The sequence below is a fragment of the Chelonia mydas genome, chromosome 21 (assembly GCF_015237465.2).
Source record: "Chelonia mydas isolate rCheMyd1 chromosome 21, rCheMyd1.pri.v2, whole genome shotgun sequence".
NCBI lineage: Eukaryota > Metazoa > Chordata > Testudines > Cheloniidae > Chelonia > Chelonia mydas.
In genome coordinates this window covers 18,579,070-18,598,585 of record NC_051261.2, presented here as the reverse complement: position 1 = coordinate 18,598,585, position 19,516 = coordinate 18,579,070, and the positions used below count along the sequence as shown (strand labels likewise).

General features: G+C 45.7%; 1 protein-coding gene across 16 annotated transcripts in view; it reads right to left on the bottom strand.

Moving 5' to 3' along the window:
- Nucleotides 1-19,516, bottom strand: part of LZTR1 (leucine zipper like transcription regulator 1) — a 280,121-nt gene that overhangs the window by 176,495 nt on the left and 84,110 nt on the right. For all 16 annotated transcript variants that reach the window (XR_005223269.2, XM_043533614.1, XM_037884956.2 and 13 more), the window contains one exon: nt 11,765-11,822. Coding sequence is in view for 15 of the 16 variants with exons in the window: in XM_043533614.1 (XP_043389549.1) it covers nt 11,765-11,822 (58 nt within the window). In the remaining variant the exon portion in view is untranslated. The remainder of the gene's footprint in view (nt 1-11,764; nt 11,823-19,516) is intronic.

Below are 19,516 nucleotides of genomic sequence, written 5' to 3'. Positions count from 1 at the left end.
GACTCTGGGCAGTGGTAGAGGGATGGGAAGGAAGGCAGGGGGGAGGGATAGCTCAGTGGTTTGAGCACTGGCCTGCTCAACCCAGGGTTATGAGTTCAATCCTTGAGGGGGCCATTTAGGGATCTGGGGCAAAAATTGGGGATTGGTCCTGCTTTGAGCAGGGGGTTGGACTAGATGACCTCCTGAGGTCCCTTCCAACCCTGATATTCTATGACACTCTACGACACTAAGGCATACAGGATAAGAAATGCATCTCCTCTGGATTTTGGTCCCAGACCCGCTCTGGAGCAAAACGCTGGGCATTTGCTGTTCCAGCTCATGGCAAATAGGCCTACTGAGGGGAATCCCCATTGTTGGAGTATGCTCTGGATCACGGAGGTGTTTCTTTCTCACTTGTGGTCATGCAAGAACTTTTGGCTTAGCATGTCCACCGTGACGTTCTGAGATCCCGGTAGGTCTGTGGCTGATATGTTGATGTTGTGTTGGATGTACCATGTCCACAACTTTATGGCCTCTGTGCATAGGGAGTGTGACCTCACTCCTCCCTGTTTGGTTATATGGAACATGCAGGCCACATTGTCCGTCATGATCTGTATGGCTTTGTTTTCAATTAGAGTCATGAAATGCTTGCAGTTCCAGAACGTTGATGTGAACTGTTGATTCTGAAGAAGACCATCTACCCTGTACTGTGAGGCTGGCTAAGTGGGCACCCCATCCCAGTAGGGAGGCGTCCACTGTAATTATCATTTCGGGGGGAGGCCAGAGGAAGGGGACGCCTGCACACACATTTTGCAGGTGAGTCCACCATTGTTTCAAGTCCTTGACCTTTGCTGGCATACTTAGGAGTTTGTTCAGTCTGTGTTTGTGTGGGATGTACACTGTCCAGAGCCAAGCTTGCAGGCAGTGAATGCATAGTTTGGCAAGATTTACGACATATGTGGTCGCCGCCATGTGTCCTAGTAGACAAAGGCAGATCCTGGCAGATACCCATGGACTGTGTATTGTGGTATTGATCAGGTTTGTCAGGGTGACGAATCTCTGAGGTGATAGTGATGCTTTCGCTTCTATAAAGTTTAGGTGGGCCCCAATAAGGTACAGTTGTTGGACTGGTGTTAGTGTTGACTTTTGAAGGTTTATTTGTAGACCGAGATCTGTGAAAAGCAACACTGTTTTCTGTGTGACTTTGATGGCCTTTTCTCAGATATGAGCCTTGAGTAGACAATTGTCTAAATACGGGTATATCATGACCCCTTGCTTGCGTAAGTGGGCTGCCACCACTGCTAGAACTTTGGAAGACACTCAAAGGGCCATGGAGAGGAAGTGGTCCTGTGCCCATATAAATCAGATGAATTGCCTGTGTGCTGGGTGTAGGACTCCGTGAAAATATGCGTCTTGTAGGTCGAGGGCTGCAAACCAATCCCCTTGCTCCAGTGCAGAAATTATTGTTGCTAAAGTAACTATCCTGAATCATTGTGTTTTTGATTAATTTGTTTAGTTTCCTGAGATCAAGAATGGGTCTCCATCCCCATACTTCTTCTGTGTTAAAAAATAATGGGAATAGAAGCCCTTCCCTCTGCATTGTACCGGCATAAGTTCTACCGTGCCTAGTTGCACGAGGTGTTCTATTTCCTGTCTCAGGAGTGACTTACAAGAGAGGTCCCTGAAGAGGGACGGGGAGCAAGGGTGGGTAGGGGGGATGGAGAGGAACTGGATGGTCTTGATCATCCCTAGTACCTATCTGTCAGAAGTGATGGTACGCCAGACTGGGCAGAATGGTACCAGACAGTCTGTAAACGGATGGTTAATGTAGTATGGTGTTACCAACAATGGTTGGGGGAGTTCTGTTAAGCCCTCGACCAAACCTTCAAATTTGGTGTTTAGGGGTCAGTTGCTGTGATGTGGAGGACAGCGAAGAATTTGATCTTCGTTTGAGTGGTCTTTGCCTATGATCTTTGAGGATCATGCTGTCTCTTGTTCTGTGTGTACGGAGCCTGTCTAGGACGTTGTGATGTGTAATACCTGCCCTGTTTGCGTTTAGTTGCAGGCGTATAGATGCCTAGAGATGTAAGACTGGCTTTCGAGTCCTTTAAGGAGTGGAATGACTCGTCAGTCTTTCCAGCAAATAGCTTCGGCCCCTCGAAAGGAAGGTCATCTACTGTAGATTGCACCTCCCTTGGAAACCCCTGACAAGTGCAATCAAGAGGCCCAGCACATTACTATGGCGGTTGCGATGGTCCTCGCAATGACGACTCGAGGGCTGTTCGAGCTATACGCTGACCTTCGGAAATGAGCAACGTAAACTGCTCTCTCTTTTCCTCTAGTATAAATTCAATAAGGTCTGCAAATTTCAAATATGTTGTGTGGTCATATTTTGCCATGAGATCTTCATAATTGGCGATTCTAAGCTGTAATGTCACCAATGAGCAGTCCTTGTGGCTAAGTAAATGTAGCCTTTTCCACTCCTTATCATAAGGTGTGGTCCTGGGAATAATGTTGCCTGCCTCCTTCATTAACAGCATCCACCACGAGAGAATTTGGTTGGGGGTGGGAAAATAAAAATTCTAGCCCCTTCGAAGGGATGTAATATTTTTTTGGCCGCCCTCTGACACACAGGTGAGATTGTGGTTGGGGGGTCTGCCAGATGATTGTGGCACGCTCCATAATGGCATCATTTACGGGCAAGGCAATCTTGGAGGATGTCGACATGCGGAGCATATCCAATAGCTTTGCTGAGATTCGGTGACCTCTTCAAGAGGGATCTGTAGTGTGTCAGCTGTCCTTTTAAACAGCTCTTGAAACTGTTTGAAATCATCTCTGGTAGTAGGGGGCGGAGGCATGATGGTCTTTTGTCAGGTAAGGAAGACGAGTTGGTTGCAGGAGTAGCATCCTGGTCTAACTCCTGCTCTGTTTCCTCAAAAGTCTATTCCTGGGAGACATCAGGTGGCACTACTGACTTTGATGAGGAATGTCTATATGTTTCCCTGATGCTTGGTGGCTTAGAATAATATTGCCTATAGGCTGCTCATGGACCCCAGAATTGCAACTGTGTTGGGAAAGGCACTGGTGAGGGTCCCCATGGGTGTCCATACCACCCCTGTATATCTGGTCTGGGATGGGGTCTAGGATGCTCTACCGGCCTGCATGTGCAAGGAGTGCTGAGATGAAGAAAGTTCCCTCTCCTCATCCTCCTGCTCATCACTGGAGAAGGGGGAGGCAGAAGCAGCTGATGGTGTGCATGATACTAAAAGCATTGACGCAGCGTTGGTACCGTGGAGGGGGGACTCACATTCCAGGGTCACTGTCAGGTTCTTCGGTACAAGGAACTGGTGTATTTTTGGTACCAGAGGAGGCGCATGCATTTGTTGTGGTGCCGAGAATTGTTGCAGTACTGGGAAGTACTGTAGTGCCAGGGGGATAGGTGCCGACATCAACTGCGCCAAGGACTTAGGAGGCTTCGGTGGTGATGCATCAATGATGTGCAGCAGAGAGCCAGGAGGTGTTGCCGGTGCCTTAGGAACTGCAGAGGCACTCAGTATAGAGGATTTTGTTACTGTCGCCGGTGCCGTAGCGGAGAGGGCAGTATTTTCTCTGCCTTCCTTTTTAGAGCCTGCCTGCTTGGGGTCTGTGGCCTTAACAGTACCAACTGTACCAGAAGTCCCTGCCGACTCGTAGGTACTTAGCCACAGTGTAGTCGGTACCAATGCAATAGATCGAGCCAGGGAACGTTTCTTTTTAGTAGCAGTTTTGGTAGGAGGAGTGGAAGCTCTCCTGTTTGCAGGTCTTTTAGGAGACAGGTCCCTCCCATATGAAGCTGAGGAGGGGGATCTGGCACAAGCCGTCTTTGGTGATTGGCAGAAGTTTGCGGTCCTGGAGCTGAGGCAGGACGGAGGGACGTCTCAATGAGAATCAGTTTAAGTTTGAGGTCCCTTGCTTTTCTTGTGTGGGCCTTCAGATTATGGTGATGAGTGCACTTTTGGGGTACATGTATTTCCCCTAGGCACCTGACGTATTGTGAGTGTCCATCTGAGATGGGAGTTGTCTCACAGCAAGAATGGCAACATTTAAAACCAGGAGATCCTGCCATTTCAAGGAAATATCCCATGACGGGATGAAATTATAAAGAAAGAATGTTTGTTTGTTTGTTTGTTTTTTTACAGAGAGAAGAAAAATAGAAAGGTCTTAACCAACTAATCTAACTATAGTAATAACACTAATCTAACCATTATATACGAGTACTGCTAATGATCACTTCTGAGGCAAATCAAGTGAAGGCACCACTGGAGCTTTGACTCAGACTAAGGGTGGTTGAGAAGGAACTTGTGGGGGTGAGGGGGGCTGCACAGAACTAATCAACTGCCGCTACAGGTGCGAGATGGGGAGAGTACATGTGTGACCCAGCCAGGTACTACTGTAGAAATTCTCTGACTAGAAGTGCAGGGGCGCGCAGTCATCTAAAGCTGAGCACTAACAGGGACATCACTCAAAGAAGAAACTGGCCATCTTTGCTAACGGTACCCAGTTGCCTCAGTCCCAATGAAAACAGTAGGAGATGGCAGCCATTTTGAAGGTGGGAAGTCTCTCATAGATTTCTCTGAAGAACATCTGCTAGAAATACTTTCAGTTATGAAGAATAAAAAATAGCCACTAATCCTAAAAATGTTGCTTATGCACAAGATTTATGTACGTTTTAACCATATAGAGAAGTCTGTTGGTTTCTGAGATCATTTAGGTTAAAAAAAAAGTCTGACACCAAGTGCTTAATTTCTTACAGGAGCCTTTTTTTCATTAATTTGAACTCAAACTAACAGATTTATTTGTTTGTTTCAGAGTGGTAGCCGTGTTAGTCTGTATCAACAAAAACAACGAGGAGTCCTTGTGGCACCTTAAAGACTAACAAATTTATTTGGGCATAAGCTTTTGTGGGCTAAAGCCCACTTCATCAGATGCATGGAGTGGAAAATAAAGTGGGTAGGTATAAATACACAGCACAAGAAAAGATGGCAGTTGCCTTACCAAGGGGGGGGGGGGGGGGGGGGGGGGGGGGGGGTCAGAGCTAACGAGCCAATTCAATTAAGGTGGAAGTAGGCTATTCTCAACAGTTGACAAGAAGGGGTGAATACCAAAGGAGGAAAAAATCACTTCTGTAGTGCTAATGAGGCCAATGTAATCAAGGTGGCCCATTTCAAACAGTTGACAAGAAGGTGTGAGTATCATCGGGGGAAATTAGATTTTGTAGTGACCCATCCACTCCCAGTCTTTATTCAGGCCTAATTTGATGGTGCCCCGTTTGCAAATTAATTCTAGTTCTGCCGTTTCTCATTGGAGTCTGTTTTTGAAGATTTTTTGTTGAAGAATTGCCACTTTTAAGTTTGTTATTGAATGTCCAGGGAGATTGAAATGTTCTCCTATTGGTTTTTCAATGTTATAATTCTTGATGTCTGATTTGTGTCCATTTATTCTTTCGCATAGAGATTGTCCGGTCTGGCCAATGTATATGGCAGAGGGGCATTGCTGGCACATGATGGCATATATCATATTGGTAGATGTGCAGATGAACGAGCCCCTGATAGTGTGGCTCATGTGGTTAGGTCCTATGATGGTGTCCCTTGAATAGATATATGGACAGAGTTGGCAACGGGGTTTGTTGCAGTGATTGGTTCCTGGGTTAGTGTTTTTCTTGTGTGGTGTGTAGTTGCTGGTGAGTATTTGCTTCAGGTTGGGGGCTGTTTGTAAGTGAGGACTGGCCTTTATTGATAAATTCCTAGAAAATGCATTCTATACTGAGCATATTCTACTATTGGTCTCACCAATGCCGTACTGAGAGGTAAAATCACATTTCTACTCACCAGTTACCTGGCATCTCCATAACGACAATACAGAATCAAAAAAATAAATACAGGAAAAGATCTAACAGTGTTGATCATCTAGTCCTGTCTCCTTCTGGCCAGTTCAGTACTGAAATACATTCTCTGTTTTTTCCCAACACATTTTTAAATAGCCAAAGTGAGGAGGGTTCCGCCACTTCCCTTGGAGAATATGGAAACATTCTAACATCATGAGACTACATTTCCTGATTTTCAGCATACATTTTTCTTGCTTATTTTCATTTCATTGCCCAAAGTTTTAACTGTTGTATCTTATACCCTTATATCCTTTGGAGAAGCAGTAAATAATTATAAGAAAATGGCAGTTCCACAGAACGATCTGGATCTCATGGAAATCTGAGCTCACTGGAACATGTGTTTTAATATAGCCAGAAGTCATACATCTGGAAACAAAGAATATAGGTTACACGTACATGATGGGGGACTACATTCTGGAAAGCAGTGACTCTGAAAGGGACTTAGGGGTTATGGTGGATAGCCAACCGAATGTGAAAAGAAAAGGAGTACTTGTGGCACCTTAGAGACTAACCAATTTATTTGAGCATAAGCTTTCATGAGCTACAGCTCACTTCATCAGATGCATACAGTGGAAAGTGTAGAAGATCTTTTACACACACAAAGCATGAAAAAATACCTCCCCCCACCCCACTCTCCTGCTGGCAATAACTTATCTAAAGCGATCACTCTCCTTACAATGTGTATGATAATCAAGGTGGGCCATTTCCAGCACAAATCCAGGGTTTAACAAGAACGTCTGAGGGGGGCGGGGGGGGGGGGGGGGGGGGGTTAGGATAAAACAAGGGGAAATAGGTTACCTTGCATAATGACTTAGCCACTCCCAGTCTCTATTCAAGCCTAAGTTAATTGTATCCAATTTGCAAATGAATTCCAATTCAACAGTTTCTCGCTGGACTCTGGATTTGAAGTTTTTTTGTTGTAATATTACAACTTTCATGTCTGTGACCAGAGAGATTGAAGTGTTCTCCGACTGGTTTATGAATGTTATAATTCTTGACATCTGATTTGTGTCCATTTATTCTTTTACGTAGAGACTGTCCTGTTTGATCAATGTACATGGCAGAGGGGCATTGCTGGCACATGATGGCATATATCACATTGGTGGATGTCCAGGTAAACGAGCCTCTGATAGTGTGGCTGATGTTATTAGGCCCTGTGATGGTGTCCCCTGAATAGATACGTGGGCACAGTTGGCAGCGGGCTTTGTTGCAAGGATAGGTTCCTGGGTTAGTGGTTCTGTTGTGTGGTATGTGGTTGCTGGTGAGTATTTGCTTCAGGTTGGGGGGCTGTCTGTAGGCAAGGACTGGCCTGTCTCCCAGGATTTGTGAGAGTTTTGGGTCATCTTCAGGATAGGTTGTAGATCCTTAATAATGCGTTGGAGAGGTTTTAGTTGGGGGCTGAAGGTGACGGCTAGTGGCGTTCTGTTATTTTCTTTGTTAGGCCTGTCCTGTAGTAGGTGACTTCTGGGAACCCTTCTGGCTCTATCAATCTGTTTCTTCACTTCAGCAGGTGGGTATTGTAGTTGTAAGAATGCTTGATAGAGATCTTGTAGGTGTTTGTCTCTGTCTGAGGGGTTGGAGCAAATGCGGTTGTATCGCAGAGCTCGGCTGTAGACGATGGATCGTGTGGTCTGGTCAGGGTGAAAGCTGGAGGCATGTAGATAGGAACAGCGGTCAGTAGATTTCCGGTATAGGGTGGTGTTTATGTGACCATCGTTTATTAGCACTGTAGTGTCCAAGAAGTGGATCTCTTGTGTGGACTGGACCAGGCTGAGGTTGATGGTGGGATGGAAATTGTTGAAATCATGGTGGAATCAAGGGCTTCTTTTCCATGGGTCCAGATGATGAAGATGTCATCAATATAGTGCAAGTAGAGTAGGGGCATTAGGGGACGAGAGCTGAGAAAGCGTTGTTCTAAGTCAGCCATAAAAATGTTGGCATACTGTGGGGCCATGCGGGTACCCATAGCAGTGCCGCTGATCTGAAGGTATACATTGTCCCCAAATGTAAAATAGTTATGGGTAAGGACAAAGTCACAAAGTTCAGCCACCAGGTTAGCTGTGACATTATCGGGGATAGTGTTCTTGACGGCTTGTAGTCCATCTTTGTGTGGAATGTTGGTGTAGAGGGACCTCCCCCACTGCAACTTGAGACCGTTACTCCTTGTCCTGTCCTCTTCTACCACTGAGAATAGTCTAGAACCATCCTCTCTGGAACCACCTCTCAGGTAGTTGAAAGCAGCTATCAAATCCCCCCTCATTCTTCTCTTCTGCAGACTAAACAATCCCAGTTCCCTCAGCCTTTCCTCATAAGTCATGTGTTCCAGACCCCTAATCATTTTTGTTGCCCTTCGCTGGACTCTCTCCAATTTATCCACATCCCCAGAGGCCCAGTTCCCAACCAGCAGTCCTGGGGCTAACCATGGGGGCCTGTTTCTCCTGTGGGCGTCAGGGCCAGCATTATCAGGAATGCCCCTATATGGGGTGCAGCTCTGGGCAAGTATGATGGCAGAGAGTCGTGCCTGGAAGCACACCCCAGCAAAGGTAACAGTTCTTGTACAAATAAATGGGACTGAGGTAGTAGGTCTCGTAGACTCTAGGTGTGGGCAAACTCTGGTCTGGGATGACTTGGTCCCCTACCCTGAAGCCCCCAGGGAGACCATCTCCCTGAAGTGCATTCATGGGGATATTAAACCCTATCCCAGTGCCTGGGTCGAGGTCACCACAGGAGAGAACAATAAGCCCCCCTCATAGTAGGGCTAGCCCCAACCCTAGCCTTCCACATAATCTTCGGTCAGGATTGGGAACATTTCTCCGACATATTGAGGGGACGTAGACCTGCTCCTGGGAACCTGGAAGAAGCGCCTGAGGGAACCAGAGTAGGCAGGGAACCCCAGCCCGTGACACAGGCTGGAGTATATTAGGAGCAGGACCCCAGGGTGGGGGGGGTCCAGCCAAAAGGAAGTGCTGCCGGAGGATTCTCCTAATGAGGAGACATTACAAACCCCACTCTAGGAAGGGGACTTACTGACCCGAGAGACTGATTTCGTGAAGGACCAGAGGGAAGATGAGACCTTGAGCCATGCATATGAACAACTCCCAGTGGTTCAAAGTGAGGTCGCAGATCCCCACCGGGCTGCATAACACACTCAAAGACCATTGGACAGGGGAAATTCAGTCACAACTCCTCATCCCTCAGTCGCATTGATGAGAAGTCATGCGACTGTACCATGCTATCCCCTCTGCAGGCCATCTTGGACAAGAGAAAACTTTGGCCCAGATCTTAGACCGCTTGTTCTGACTTGGTGTACATCAAGAAGTTAAAAACTTCTGCAACTCCTTCCCTGAATGCCAGCTAGTTGGACCAAAAGGTGGGGTTGAAAGCCCCCCTCTTCCCTCTCCGGGTCATCGATGTCCCCTTCAAACACATTGGTATAGATCTTGTCAGCCCCCTGCAAAAAAGTGCCACTGGATACAAACATCTATTGATGAGTCGATTATGCTACTCACTATCCTGAGGCAATCCAACCTACATAACACCAATGCAAAGACTATTGTCATGGAACTACTGAAAGTCCTTGCTTAAGTAGGCGTTCCCAAGGAGATTGTCACCGACCAAGGTACGAACTTCAAGTCCCGCTTGATGAAATAAGTCTGTGTCAGTTTATCACCTGCAAAGGGATGGCCTGGCTGAACACTTCAACTGAACGCTGAAGCAGATGCTAAGAAGTTTTATGCCTGAAGACCTGCATCATTGGGATCAACTGATCCCACTTCCTGTTTGCCATTCAGGAAATCCCACAAACCCCCTTGGCAGTCAGGAGTTGCAGCCATGACCACTAGGCCACGCTCCCCAAGATAGGACCGTTACAGTCATTGATAAAGATATTGAATTGCATTGGGCCAAGAAGAGATTCTCAGGGAACTCCACTAGAAATGCCAGCACAGAATGGTGATTCTCCATTTACAATTACTTTCTGAGGTCTACCAGTCAGCCAGTACTTAAACCCATCTAGTGTGCTTTCTTCATTTTGCATATTGCTATTTTTTAAAAATCAGAATACAGAGTAGTACAAAGTCACTGCCCTTACAGAAATCTAAATATGTCAGTAAAACTGCCTTTGCCAATGAAACTTGTAATCTCATAAAAAAATCAAGTTTGTTTGACACAACTTAATTTCCATCAAACCATGTGGATTGGCATGAATTACACTGCCATCCTTTAAATCTTTAGCGACTGCATCTTCTATCAGCTTTTCCATTATTTGACCCAGGATCAATGTCAAGCTAAGTGGCCTATAGTTACCTAGGCCATACTTTTTACACCTTTAGATACTAATCCTCTTGAACTTTCCAAGCATTCCAAGGATTTGTTGTCCAGTTCTGGTGTCCTCACTTAAAAAAAAAAAAAAAAAAAAAAAAGAGGCTGACAAATTTACCTGGGGTCAGAAAATACTACAAGAATGAGTAGAGGTCTGGAAAACCGCCTTAGAGTTAGATATTACAGGAGTTTAGTTTATTTACTTTATCCAAGAAAAGATTAAGAGGTGACTTGATCACAGTCTATAAATATCCACATGGAAAGAAGGGCTGTAATCTAACAGACAAAAGCATAACAAGATCCAACAGCTGGAAGCTAAATCTAGACAAATTCAGGCTAAAAAGAAGACGTATATTTTTACTAGTAATAACAATTAACCATTGGAACAATACATCTACAGATGCCATGGATTCTTCATCACCTGAAGTTTTAAAACTAGGACAGGACTGGGTGTCTCACAGCACAGGCCAGAGAATTTCACCAAGTGATTCCTGCATATCTTTGAGAAAATCTGCTCTAGGCTCAACCAGAAGTTATGAGCTGGATGCAGGACTCACTTGGTGAAACACTGTGGTCTGGGCTATACAGGTGATCAGACTAGATGATCATAAAGGTCCCTCCTGGCCTTCAGTATCTACGAAATGTACACAAAGGTTCAAACCATACTTGGTTTTCCCAACTGAAAGGAAAAACTGAAGCTGAAATCAAATCTGCACACAGTGGAAACAAAAATAGTCAGTTTCCTGCTAAATATGTATAAGAACATAAGAGCGGCCATACTGGGTCAGACCAAAGGTCCATCTAGCCCAGTATCCTATCTTCCGACAATGGCCAATGCCAGGTGCTCTAGACAGAATGAACAGAACAGGCAATCATCAAGTGATCCATCCCCTCTCGCCCATTCCCAACTTCTGGCAAACAGAGGCTAGGGACACCATCCCTTCCCATCCTGGCTAACAGCCATTGATGGACCTATCCTCCATGAACTTACCTAGTTCTTTTTTGAACCCTGTTATAGTCTTTGCCAGAGGATGTTGTGAAGGCCAAGAGTTTCACAGACTGTGCGTTGTGTGAAAAAATACTTCCTTCTGTTAGTTTTAAACTTGCTGCCTATTAATTTCATATGGTGACCCCTAGTTCTTGTGTTATGAGAAGGAGTAAGTAACACTTCCTTATTTACTTTCTCCACACAGGTCAGGTCATGATTTTATAAACCTCTATCATATCCCCCCTTCATCATCTTTTTTCCAAGCTGAAAAGTTCCAGTCTTATTAATCTCTCCTCATATGGAAGCCGTTCCATACCCCTAATAATTTTTATTGCCCTTTTCTGAACCTTTTCCAATTCCAATATATTTTTTTTGAAATGGGGCAACCAAGATGTGGGCGTACCATGAATTTATAGAGGCAATATGATATTTTCTGAATATGAAAATTATGAAATTACACTCTGAGGAAACAACAGTGCAATCTGAAATAGAAAACATAAAATTATGTAAAAACACCAAGAGGAAGTGCTGTATTGTTGTGATTCAGGGCTTACCTCTTCCCAGCATGTTAGCTCTCTGTCCTGTAGGCCAATCGTCCACATATCATTTAACCTAGATTATATGAAAACAGTATCAGATTCAAGTTTCTTTAGGTTGGTTATTTTTAGTTTGTGAAGTTGTAATGAACAAAGACATCAGTCAGCAGTCCAAACCTCAGAAGCATTCCCCGTTCTCACATGCAGCAGGAATTCCTTAGCCTAGAGACTGGTGCTTTAGCCAATCCCAAAAAAGCTAGTAATAGGCTCAAGATTTTAGCACCTTCCAGGATCATCATATGTAATCCCAGAACAGTATTACAGCACCAGTCTTGTTCCTTTTGTGCTACAATGAACAATTGCACAACAGCTTTGCTCAGAGCTTGAGGATTTGGGCTGCTAACCCGTGAGATTTTAGATGAAATCCTCCTTTTTACTGTTCTGCTTCCTCCTTCCTTTCCATCCCCCAGTGGCAATTCCAGACCCTGACCACAGGGATTAGTGATGTGGCTGAACCCAACCTCAAGGACATTTTAGATGAAGAACCCACTACCCCATCGCTCTATTGGCGAGCCCAAATCTGACTATGCTGCTCTAAATACCAGTAAGCCCCAGCCTCTCAGGAATGTTCCCTTCCCTGATGTTTGTCTGCCTAGGGACTCATGTTCCTCAATGAGATGCTGCTAACATGCTCACATTAAGCTGTTAGAGAGCCCTCATTCCTGGTTCTTCTGCTCAGCCAATCTTCTTGCAGCCATCCTGGAGACTCCCGGGAATGGGCCTCCTACCTAAAATTGAGTAACTCTTCAAAATGGTCTGTTCTTCTCACCACCTCACCCAGAAAAAAGGCTCCCATTAGAGTTAAGAAAGCCTCCAGAGACACCTCCTCCTTTACCTGACTCGTCTCCCAGGGACTCTGACTCCGTACCTCAACTCCAGGTTTTCAAATAAGTTATATATATGTATTATATATATATATATATATATATATATATATATATATAAAAAGATATAAATAAGTTCATCAATAAGGTTAATAAGGGCTGGAGATTCAGGTGAGGAAAACCTGAGGGCTCTGACTCCTCCGCTAAAGCTCTCACTAAGAAAAATCAAAACAACAGGGTGCTTACTTTGCCAATCCTCAATTCCTTAGAAGAGAAAAAAGAAAAGGAGTACTAGTGGCACCTTAGAGACTAACCAATTTATTTGAGCATAAGCTTTCGTGAGCTACAGCTCACTTCATCGGATGCATTCAGTGGAAAATACAGTAAGGAGATTTATATACACACAGAACATGAAAAAATAGGTGTTATCATACACATTGTAAGGAGAGTAATCACTTAAGATGAGCTATTACCAGCAGGAGAGCTGGGGGGAGGGAGGGGGAGAAAACCTTTTGCAGTAATAATCAAGGTGGGCCATTGCCAGCAGTTAACAGGAACGTCTGAGGAGCGGTGGGGGAATAAACATGGGGAAATAGTTTTACTTTGTGTAATAACACATCCACTCCCAGTCTCTATTCAAGCCTAAGTTAATTGTATCCAGTTTGCAAATTAATTCCAATTCAGCAGACTCTCGTTGGAGTCTGTTTTTGAAGTCTTTTTGTTGTAATATTGCGACCTTTAGGTCTGTAATCGAGTGACCAGAGAGATTGAAGTGTTCTCCGACTGGTTTATGAACGTTATAATTCTTGACATCTGATTTGTGTCCATTTATTCTTTTACGTAGAGACTGTCCGGTTTGACCAATGTACATGGCAGAGGGGCATTGCTGGCACATGATGGCATATATCACATTGGTAGATGTGCAGGTGAACGAGCCTCTGATAGGGCCTAATCACATCAGCCACCAGCTATGATGGTCTCCCCTGAATAGATATGTGGACACAGTTGGCAACGGGCTTTGTTGCAAGGATAGGTTCCTGGGTTAGTGGTTCTGTTGTGTGGTATGTGGTTGCTGGTGAGTATTTGCTTCAGGTTGGGGGGCTGTCTGTAGGCAAGGACTGGCCTGTCTCCCAAGATTTGTGAGAGTGATGGGTCGTCCTTCAGGATAGGTTGTAGATCCTTGATGATGCGTTGGAGAGGTTTTAGTTGGGGGCTGAAGGTGATGGCTAGTGGCGTTCTGTTATTATCTTTGTTGGGCCTGTCCTGTAGTAGGTGACTTCTGGGTACCCTTCTGGCTCTGTCAATTAGTTTCTTCACTTCAGCAGGTGGGTACTGTAGTTATAAGAATGCTTGACAGAGATCTTGTAGGTGTTTGTCTCTGTCTGAGGGGTTGGAGCAAATGCGGTTGTATTGTAGAGCTTGGCTGTAGACGATGGATCGTGTGGTGTGGTCTGGGTGAAAGCTGGAGGCATGTAGGTAGGAATAGTGGTCAGTAGGTTTCCGGTATAGGGTGGTGTTTATGTGACCATTGCTTATTAGCACTGTAGTGTCCAGGAAGTGGATCTCTTGTGTGGACTGGTCCAGGCTGAGGTTGATGGTGGGATGGATGAGCTCTCAAAACTGGATACTCTCATAAAAAAACAACCTTCCACACAAAGTTCCTCTTGGCTGAACTTTACAAAAACTAGACAAGCCGTTTACAACACACACTTTGCTTCTCTACAAAAGAAAAAGGACACTAAACTGTCTAAACTACTACATGCCACAAGAGGCCACAGCAATGGTTCCCTTAATCCACCCAGCAATATTGTCAATCTATCCAACTATATTCTTAGCCCAGCAGAAGAATCTGTCCTATTTCGGGGCCTCTCCTTCTGCCCCTCCACCCCCACAAACATGATACAGTTCTGTGGTGACCTAGAATCCTATTTTCGACGTCTCCGACTCAAGGAATATTTCCAACACACCTCTGAACAACATACTAATCCACAGAGACCTTCCTACCAACACTACAAAAAGAAGGATTCTAGGTGGACTCCTCCTGAGGGTCGAAATAACAGACTGGACTTCTACATAGAGTGCTTCCACCGACGTGCACGGGCTGAAATTGTGGAAAAGCAGCATCACTTGCCCCATAACCTCAGCCGTGCAGAGCACAATGCCATCCACAGCCTCAGAAACAACTCTGACATCATAATCAAAAAGGCTGACAAAGGAGGTGCTGTCGTCATCTTTGGGACTAGTTTCAGCAACCAAGCCACTTCAACTGTGCTTATTTGGCACCTGCTACTGGCTCCCATCAGTCCCCATGCTGGATTCTGGGGCCAGCAGAGCTCCATCCCAGCTATATCATGCACCACCACTGCCAAACTCATAAAACGGGCATGTCAGCAAGTTGCCCAAGGTGCAGTTCTGGTCCCTGGTCTTCTAGGACTCAGTCCTGAGCCACTTAATCCACTCCTTGCACTGGTCACCAGTCCAGTAAATTTGCAACACTGCCAGATTCTTTGCTATTTTCTGATATGCAGGGTCATTCCTAGTAATTTTAGTACAGTCAACTGTTTTCTGGCCTCACATCAGAGATTTACCAAAATCTGTCTGTGCTCCCATGACCATGAAGCAGCACACTCTGCAAAAGACTTCTGTTCAGTCTCCACTGGAAACACGGAAGGCTCTCTGAGGGCATGTTTGCAGCATGGTGTTAAGAAGACAAATGGAGGGGTTAAACACTGACTCACCGGGCTGCTGCACTAAATCAAGGTGGGCTGCTTCCATCTTCCTGGAGCTGATGCCCATGGGATTGTGGGATACTTTTGGCAGCCACCCAGGACCTGAGTCAGGTGGGTTTCTTCTATCCTGCAAAGCAACAGGGCTTGAACCCTGGGTCTCAGCTTGATTCTGACCTGAACCCTCCAGCCCCACAGGATCCTAGGACCGAGCCCCTCACCGAGCTGTGAGATCTGTGTATAGACAGAAGGGGGGGTTGCCTAAATTTGAGCCTGGGCTTACATTGCAATGTAGACATATCCTATGTGGCTCTGTTTGCTACAACATCCTGTGCTTCTCTGTTATGAGCAGAAGGAGACTCTACCGATTGGAAGGCATGAGATGCACTGTCCTAGGGATGGAGACTTCATGCCCACCACTCCCAGGAGAAGGAGGTGGGTGGTGGTGGTCGGGGACTCCTTCCTAAGGGGGACTGAGTCATCTATCTGCCGTCCCGACCGGGAAAACCAAGAAGTGTGCTGCTTGCCAGGAGCTAGGATTCATGATGTGACAGACAGACTGCCGAGACTCATCAAGCCCTCGGATCGCTACCCCGCCCTGCTTCTCCATGTGGGCACCAATGATACTGCCAAGAACGACCTTGAGCGGATCACTGCAGACTACGTGGCTCTGGGAAGAAGGATAAAGGAGTTTGGAGGCACAAGTGGTGTTCTTGTCCATCCTCCCTGTGGAAGGAAAAGGCCCAGGTAGAGACCGTCGAATCATGGAAGTCAATGAATGGCTACACAGGTGGTGTTGGAGAGAAGGCTTTAGATTCTTTGACCATGGGATCGTGTACCAAGAAGGAGGATTGCTAGGAAGAGACGGCCTCCACCTAATGAAGAGAGGAAAGAGCATCTTCGCAAGCAGGCTGGCTAATCTACTGAGGAGGGCTTTAAACTAGGTTAACTGGGGGGAAGGAGACCAAAGCCCTGAGGTAAGGGGGAAGTGAGACTCCAGGAGGAAGCAAGAGCAGGAGAGTCCAAGATGGGAGGACTCCTGCCTCATGCTGAGAAAGCAAGACGATCAGTGAGTTATCTTAAGTGCCTATACACAAATACAAGAAGCCTGGGAAACAAGCAGGGAGAACTGGAAGTCCTGGCACAGTCAAGGAATTATGATGTGATTGGAATAACAGAGACTTGGTGGGATAACTCACATGACTGAAGTACTGTTCAGGAAGGACAGGCAGGGCAGAAAAGGTGGGGGAGTTGCACTGTATGTAAGAAAGCAGTATGACTGCTCAGAGTGCTAGTATGAAACTGCATAAAAACCTGAGAGTCTCTGGATTAAGTTTAGAAGTGTGAGCAACAAGGGTGATGTCGTGGTGGGAGTGTGCTATAGACCACCAGACCAAAGGGATGAGGCTGATGAGGCTTTCTTCTGGCAACTAACGGAAGTCACTAGATCGCAGGCCCTTATTCTCATGGGAGACTTCAATCACCCTGATATCTGCTGGGAGAGCAATACAGCAGTGCACAGAAAATCTAGGAAGTTTTTGGAAAGTGTAAGGGACAATTTCCTGGTGCAAGTGCTGGAGGAACCAACTAGGGGCAGAGCTCTTCTTGACCTGCTGCTCACAAACTGGGAAGAATTACTAGGGGAAGCTAAAGTGGATGGGAACCTGGGAGGCAGTGACCATGAGATGGTCGAGTTCAGGATCTTGACACAGGGAAGAAAGGAGAGCAGCAGAATACAGACCCTGGACTTCAGAAAAGCAGACTTTGACTCCCTCAGGGAACTGATAGGCAGGATCCTGGGAGAATAACATGAGGGGGAAAGGAATCCAGGACAGCTGGCTGTATTTTAAAGAATCCTTATTGAGGTTGCAGGAACAAACCATCCCAATGTGTACAAAGAACCGTAAATATGGCAGGCGACCAGCTTGGCTTAAAAGTGATATACTTGCTGATCTATCTTAAACACAAAAAAGAAGCTTACAAGAAGTGGAAGATTGGACAAATGACCAGGGAAGAGTATAAAAATATTGCTCACGCATGCAGGAGTGAAATCAGGAAGGCCAAATCACACTTGGAGTTGCAGCTAGCAAGGGATGTTAAGAGTAACAAGAAGGGTTTCTTCAAGTATGTTAGCAACAAGAAAACAAAGTCAAGGAAAGTGTGGGACCCTTACTTAATGGGGGAGGCAACCTAGTGTGGAGGATGTGGAAAGAGCTAATGTGCTCGATGCTTTTTTTGCCTGCGTCTTCATGAACAAGGTCAGCTTCCAGACTACTCCACTGGGCAGCTCAGTATGGGGAGAAGGTGACCAGCCCTCTGTAGAGAAAGAAAAGGTTCAGGACTATTTAGAAAAGCTGGACGAGCACAAGTCCATGGGGCTGGATGCGCTGCATCCGAGGATGCTAAAAGAGTTGGCGGATGTGATTGCAGAGCCATTGGCTGTTATCTTTGAAAACTCGTGGCATTCTGTAGAGGTCCAGGATGACTGGAAAAAGGCTAATGTGGTGCCCATCTTTAAAAAAGAGAAGAAGGAGTATCCTGGGAACTACAGGCCAGTCAGCCTCACCTCAGTCCCTGGAAAAATCATGGAGCAGGTCCTCAGGGAATCAATTCTGAAGCATTAAGAGGAGAGGAAAGTGATCAGGAACAGTCATTCACCAAGGGCAAGTCATGCCTGACTAACCTAATTGCCTTCTATGATGAGATAACTGGCTCTGTGGATGAGGGGAAAGCAGTGGATGTGTTGTTCCTTGACTTTAGCAAAGCTTTTGATATGGTCTCCCACAGTATTCTTGCCAGCAAGTTAAAGAAGTATGGGCTGGATGAATGGACTGTAAGGTGCATAGAAAGCTGGTTAGATCATCGGGCTCAACGGGTAGTGATAAACGGCTCCATGTCTTGGCAGCCGGTATCAAGTGGAGTGCCCCAAGGGTCGGTCCTGGGGCCAGTTTTATTCAATATCTTCATTAATTATCTAGAAGATGGCGTGGATTGCACCCTCAGCAAGTTTGCAGATTACACTAAATTGGGAGGAGTGGCAGATACACTGGAGGGTAGGGATAGGATACAGAGGGACCTAGACAAATTAGAGGATTGGGCCAAAAGAAATCTGATGAGGTTAAACAAGGACAAGCGCAGAGTCCTGCACTTAAGACGGAAGAATCCCATGCACTGCTACAGACTAGGGACCGAATGGCTAGGCAGCAGTGCTGCAGAAAAGGAGCTAGGGGTTACAGTGAACGAGAAGCTGGATATGGGTCAACAGTGTGCCCTTGTTTCCAAGAAGGCTAAAAGCATTTGGGGCTGTATAGGTAGGAGCATAGCCAGCAGATCGAGGGACGTAATTGTTCCCCTCTATTCGGCATTGGTGAGGCCTCATCTGGAGTACTGTGTCCAGTTTTGGACCCCACACTACAAGAAGGATGTGGAAAAATTGGAAAGAGTCCAGTGGAGGGCAACAAAAATGATTAGGGAGCTGGAGCACATGATTTATGAGGAGAGGCTGCGGGAACTGGGATTATTTAGTCTGCAGAAGAGACTGAATGAGGGCGGAATTTGATAGCTGCTTTTAACTACCTGAAAGGGGGTTCCAAAGAGGATGGATCTAGACTGTTCTCAGTGGTACCAGATAACAGAACAAGGAGTAATGGTCTCAAGTTGCAGTGGGGGAGGTTTAGGTTGGATATTAGGAAAAACTTTTTCACTAGGAGGGTGGTGAAGCACTGGAATGGGTTACCTAGGGCGGTGGTGCAATTTCCTTCCTTAGAGGTTTTTAAGGTCAGGCTTAACAAATCCCTAGGTGGGATGATTTAGTTGGGGATTGGTCCTGCTTTGAGCAGGGGTTGGACTAGATGACCTCCTAATGTCCCTTCCAACCCTGATATTCTAGGATTCTATGACTTCAGGCCCTGAGCAATCCTGCAAGGGTAAAAATCTTAGGAGAAGCTGTCTTGAAAAATCTATGCAGGCAGCTATCCTTGTTCCACTATCTCTAGGCTTTCTTGCCAAGGCACTCTTCCTCCCTTTATAGGACAAAAGGAAAAAATGGAAGATGCTGTAGTTCCTGGCAAGTTTCATCTGCATAACAATCATGTACATAAATGAAATCACAATGTTTTAAAACTATATTTGGATTTTTTTTTTTTTTTTTTGGTCACAGA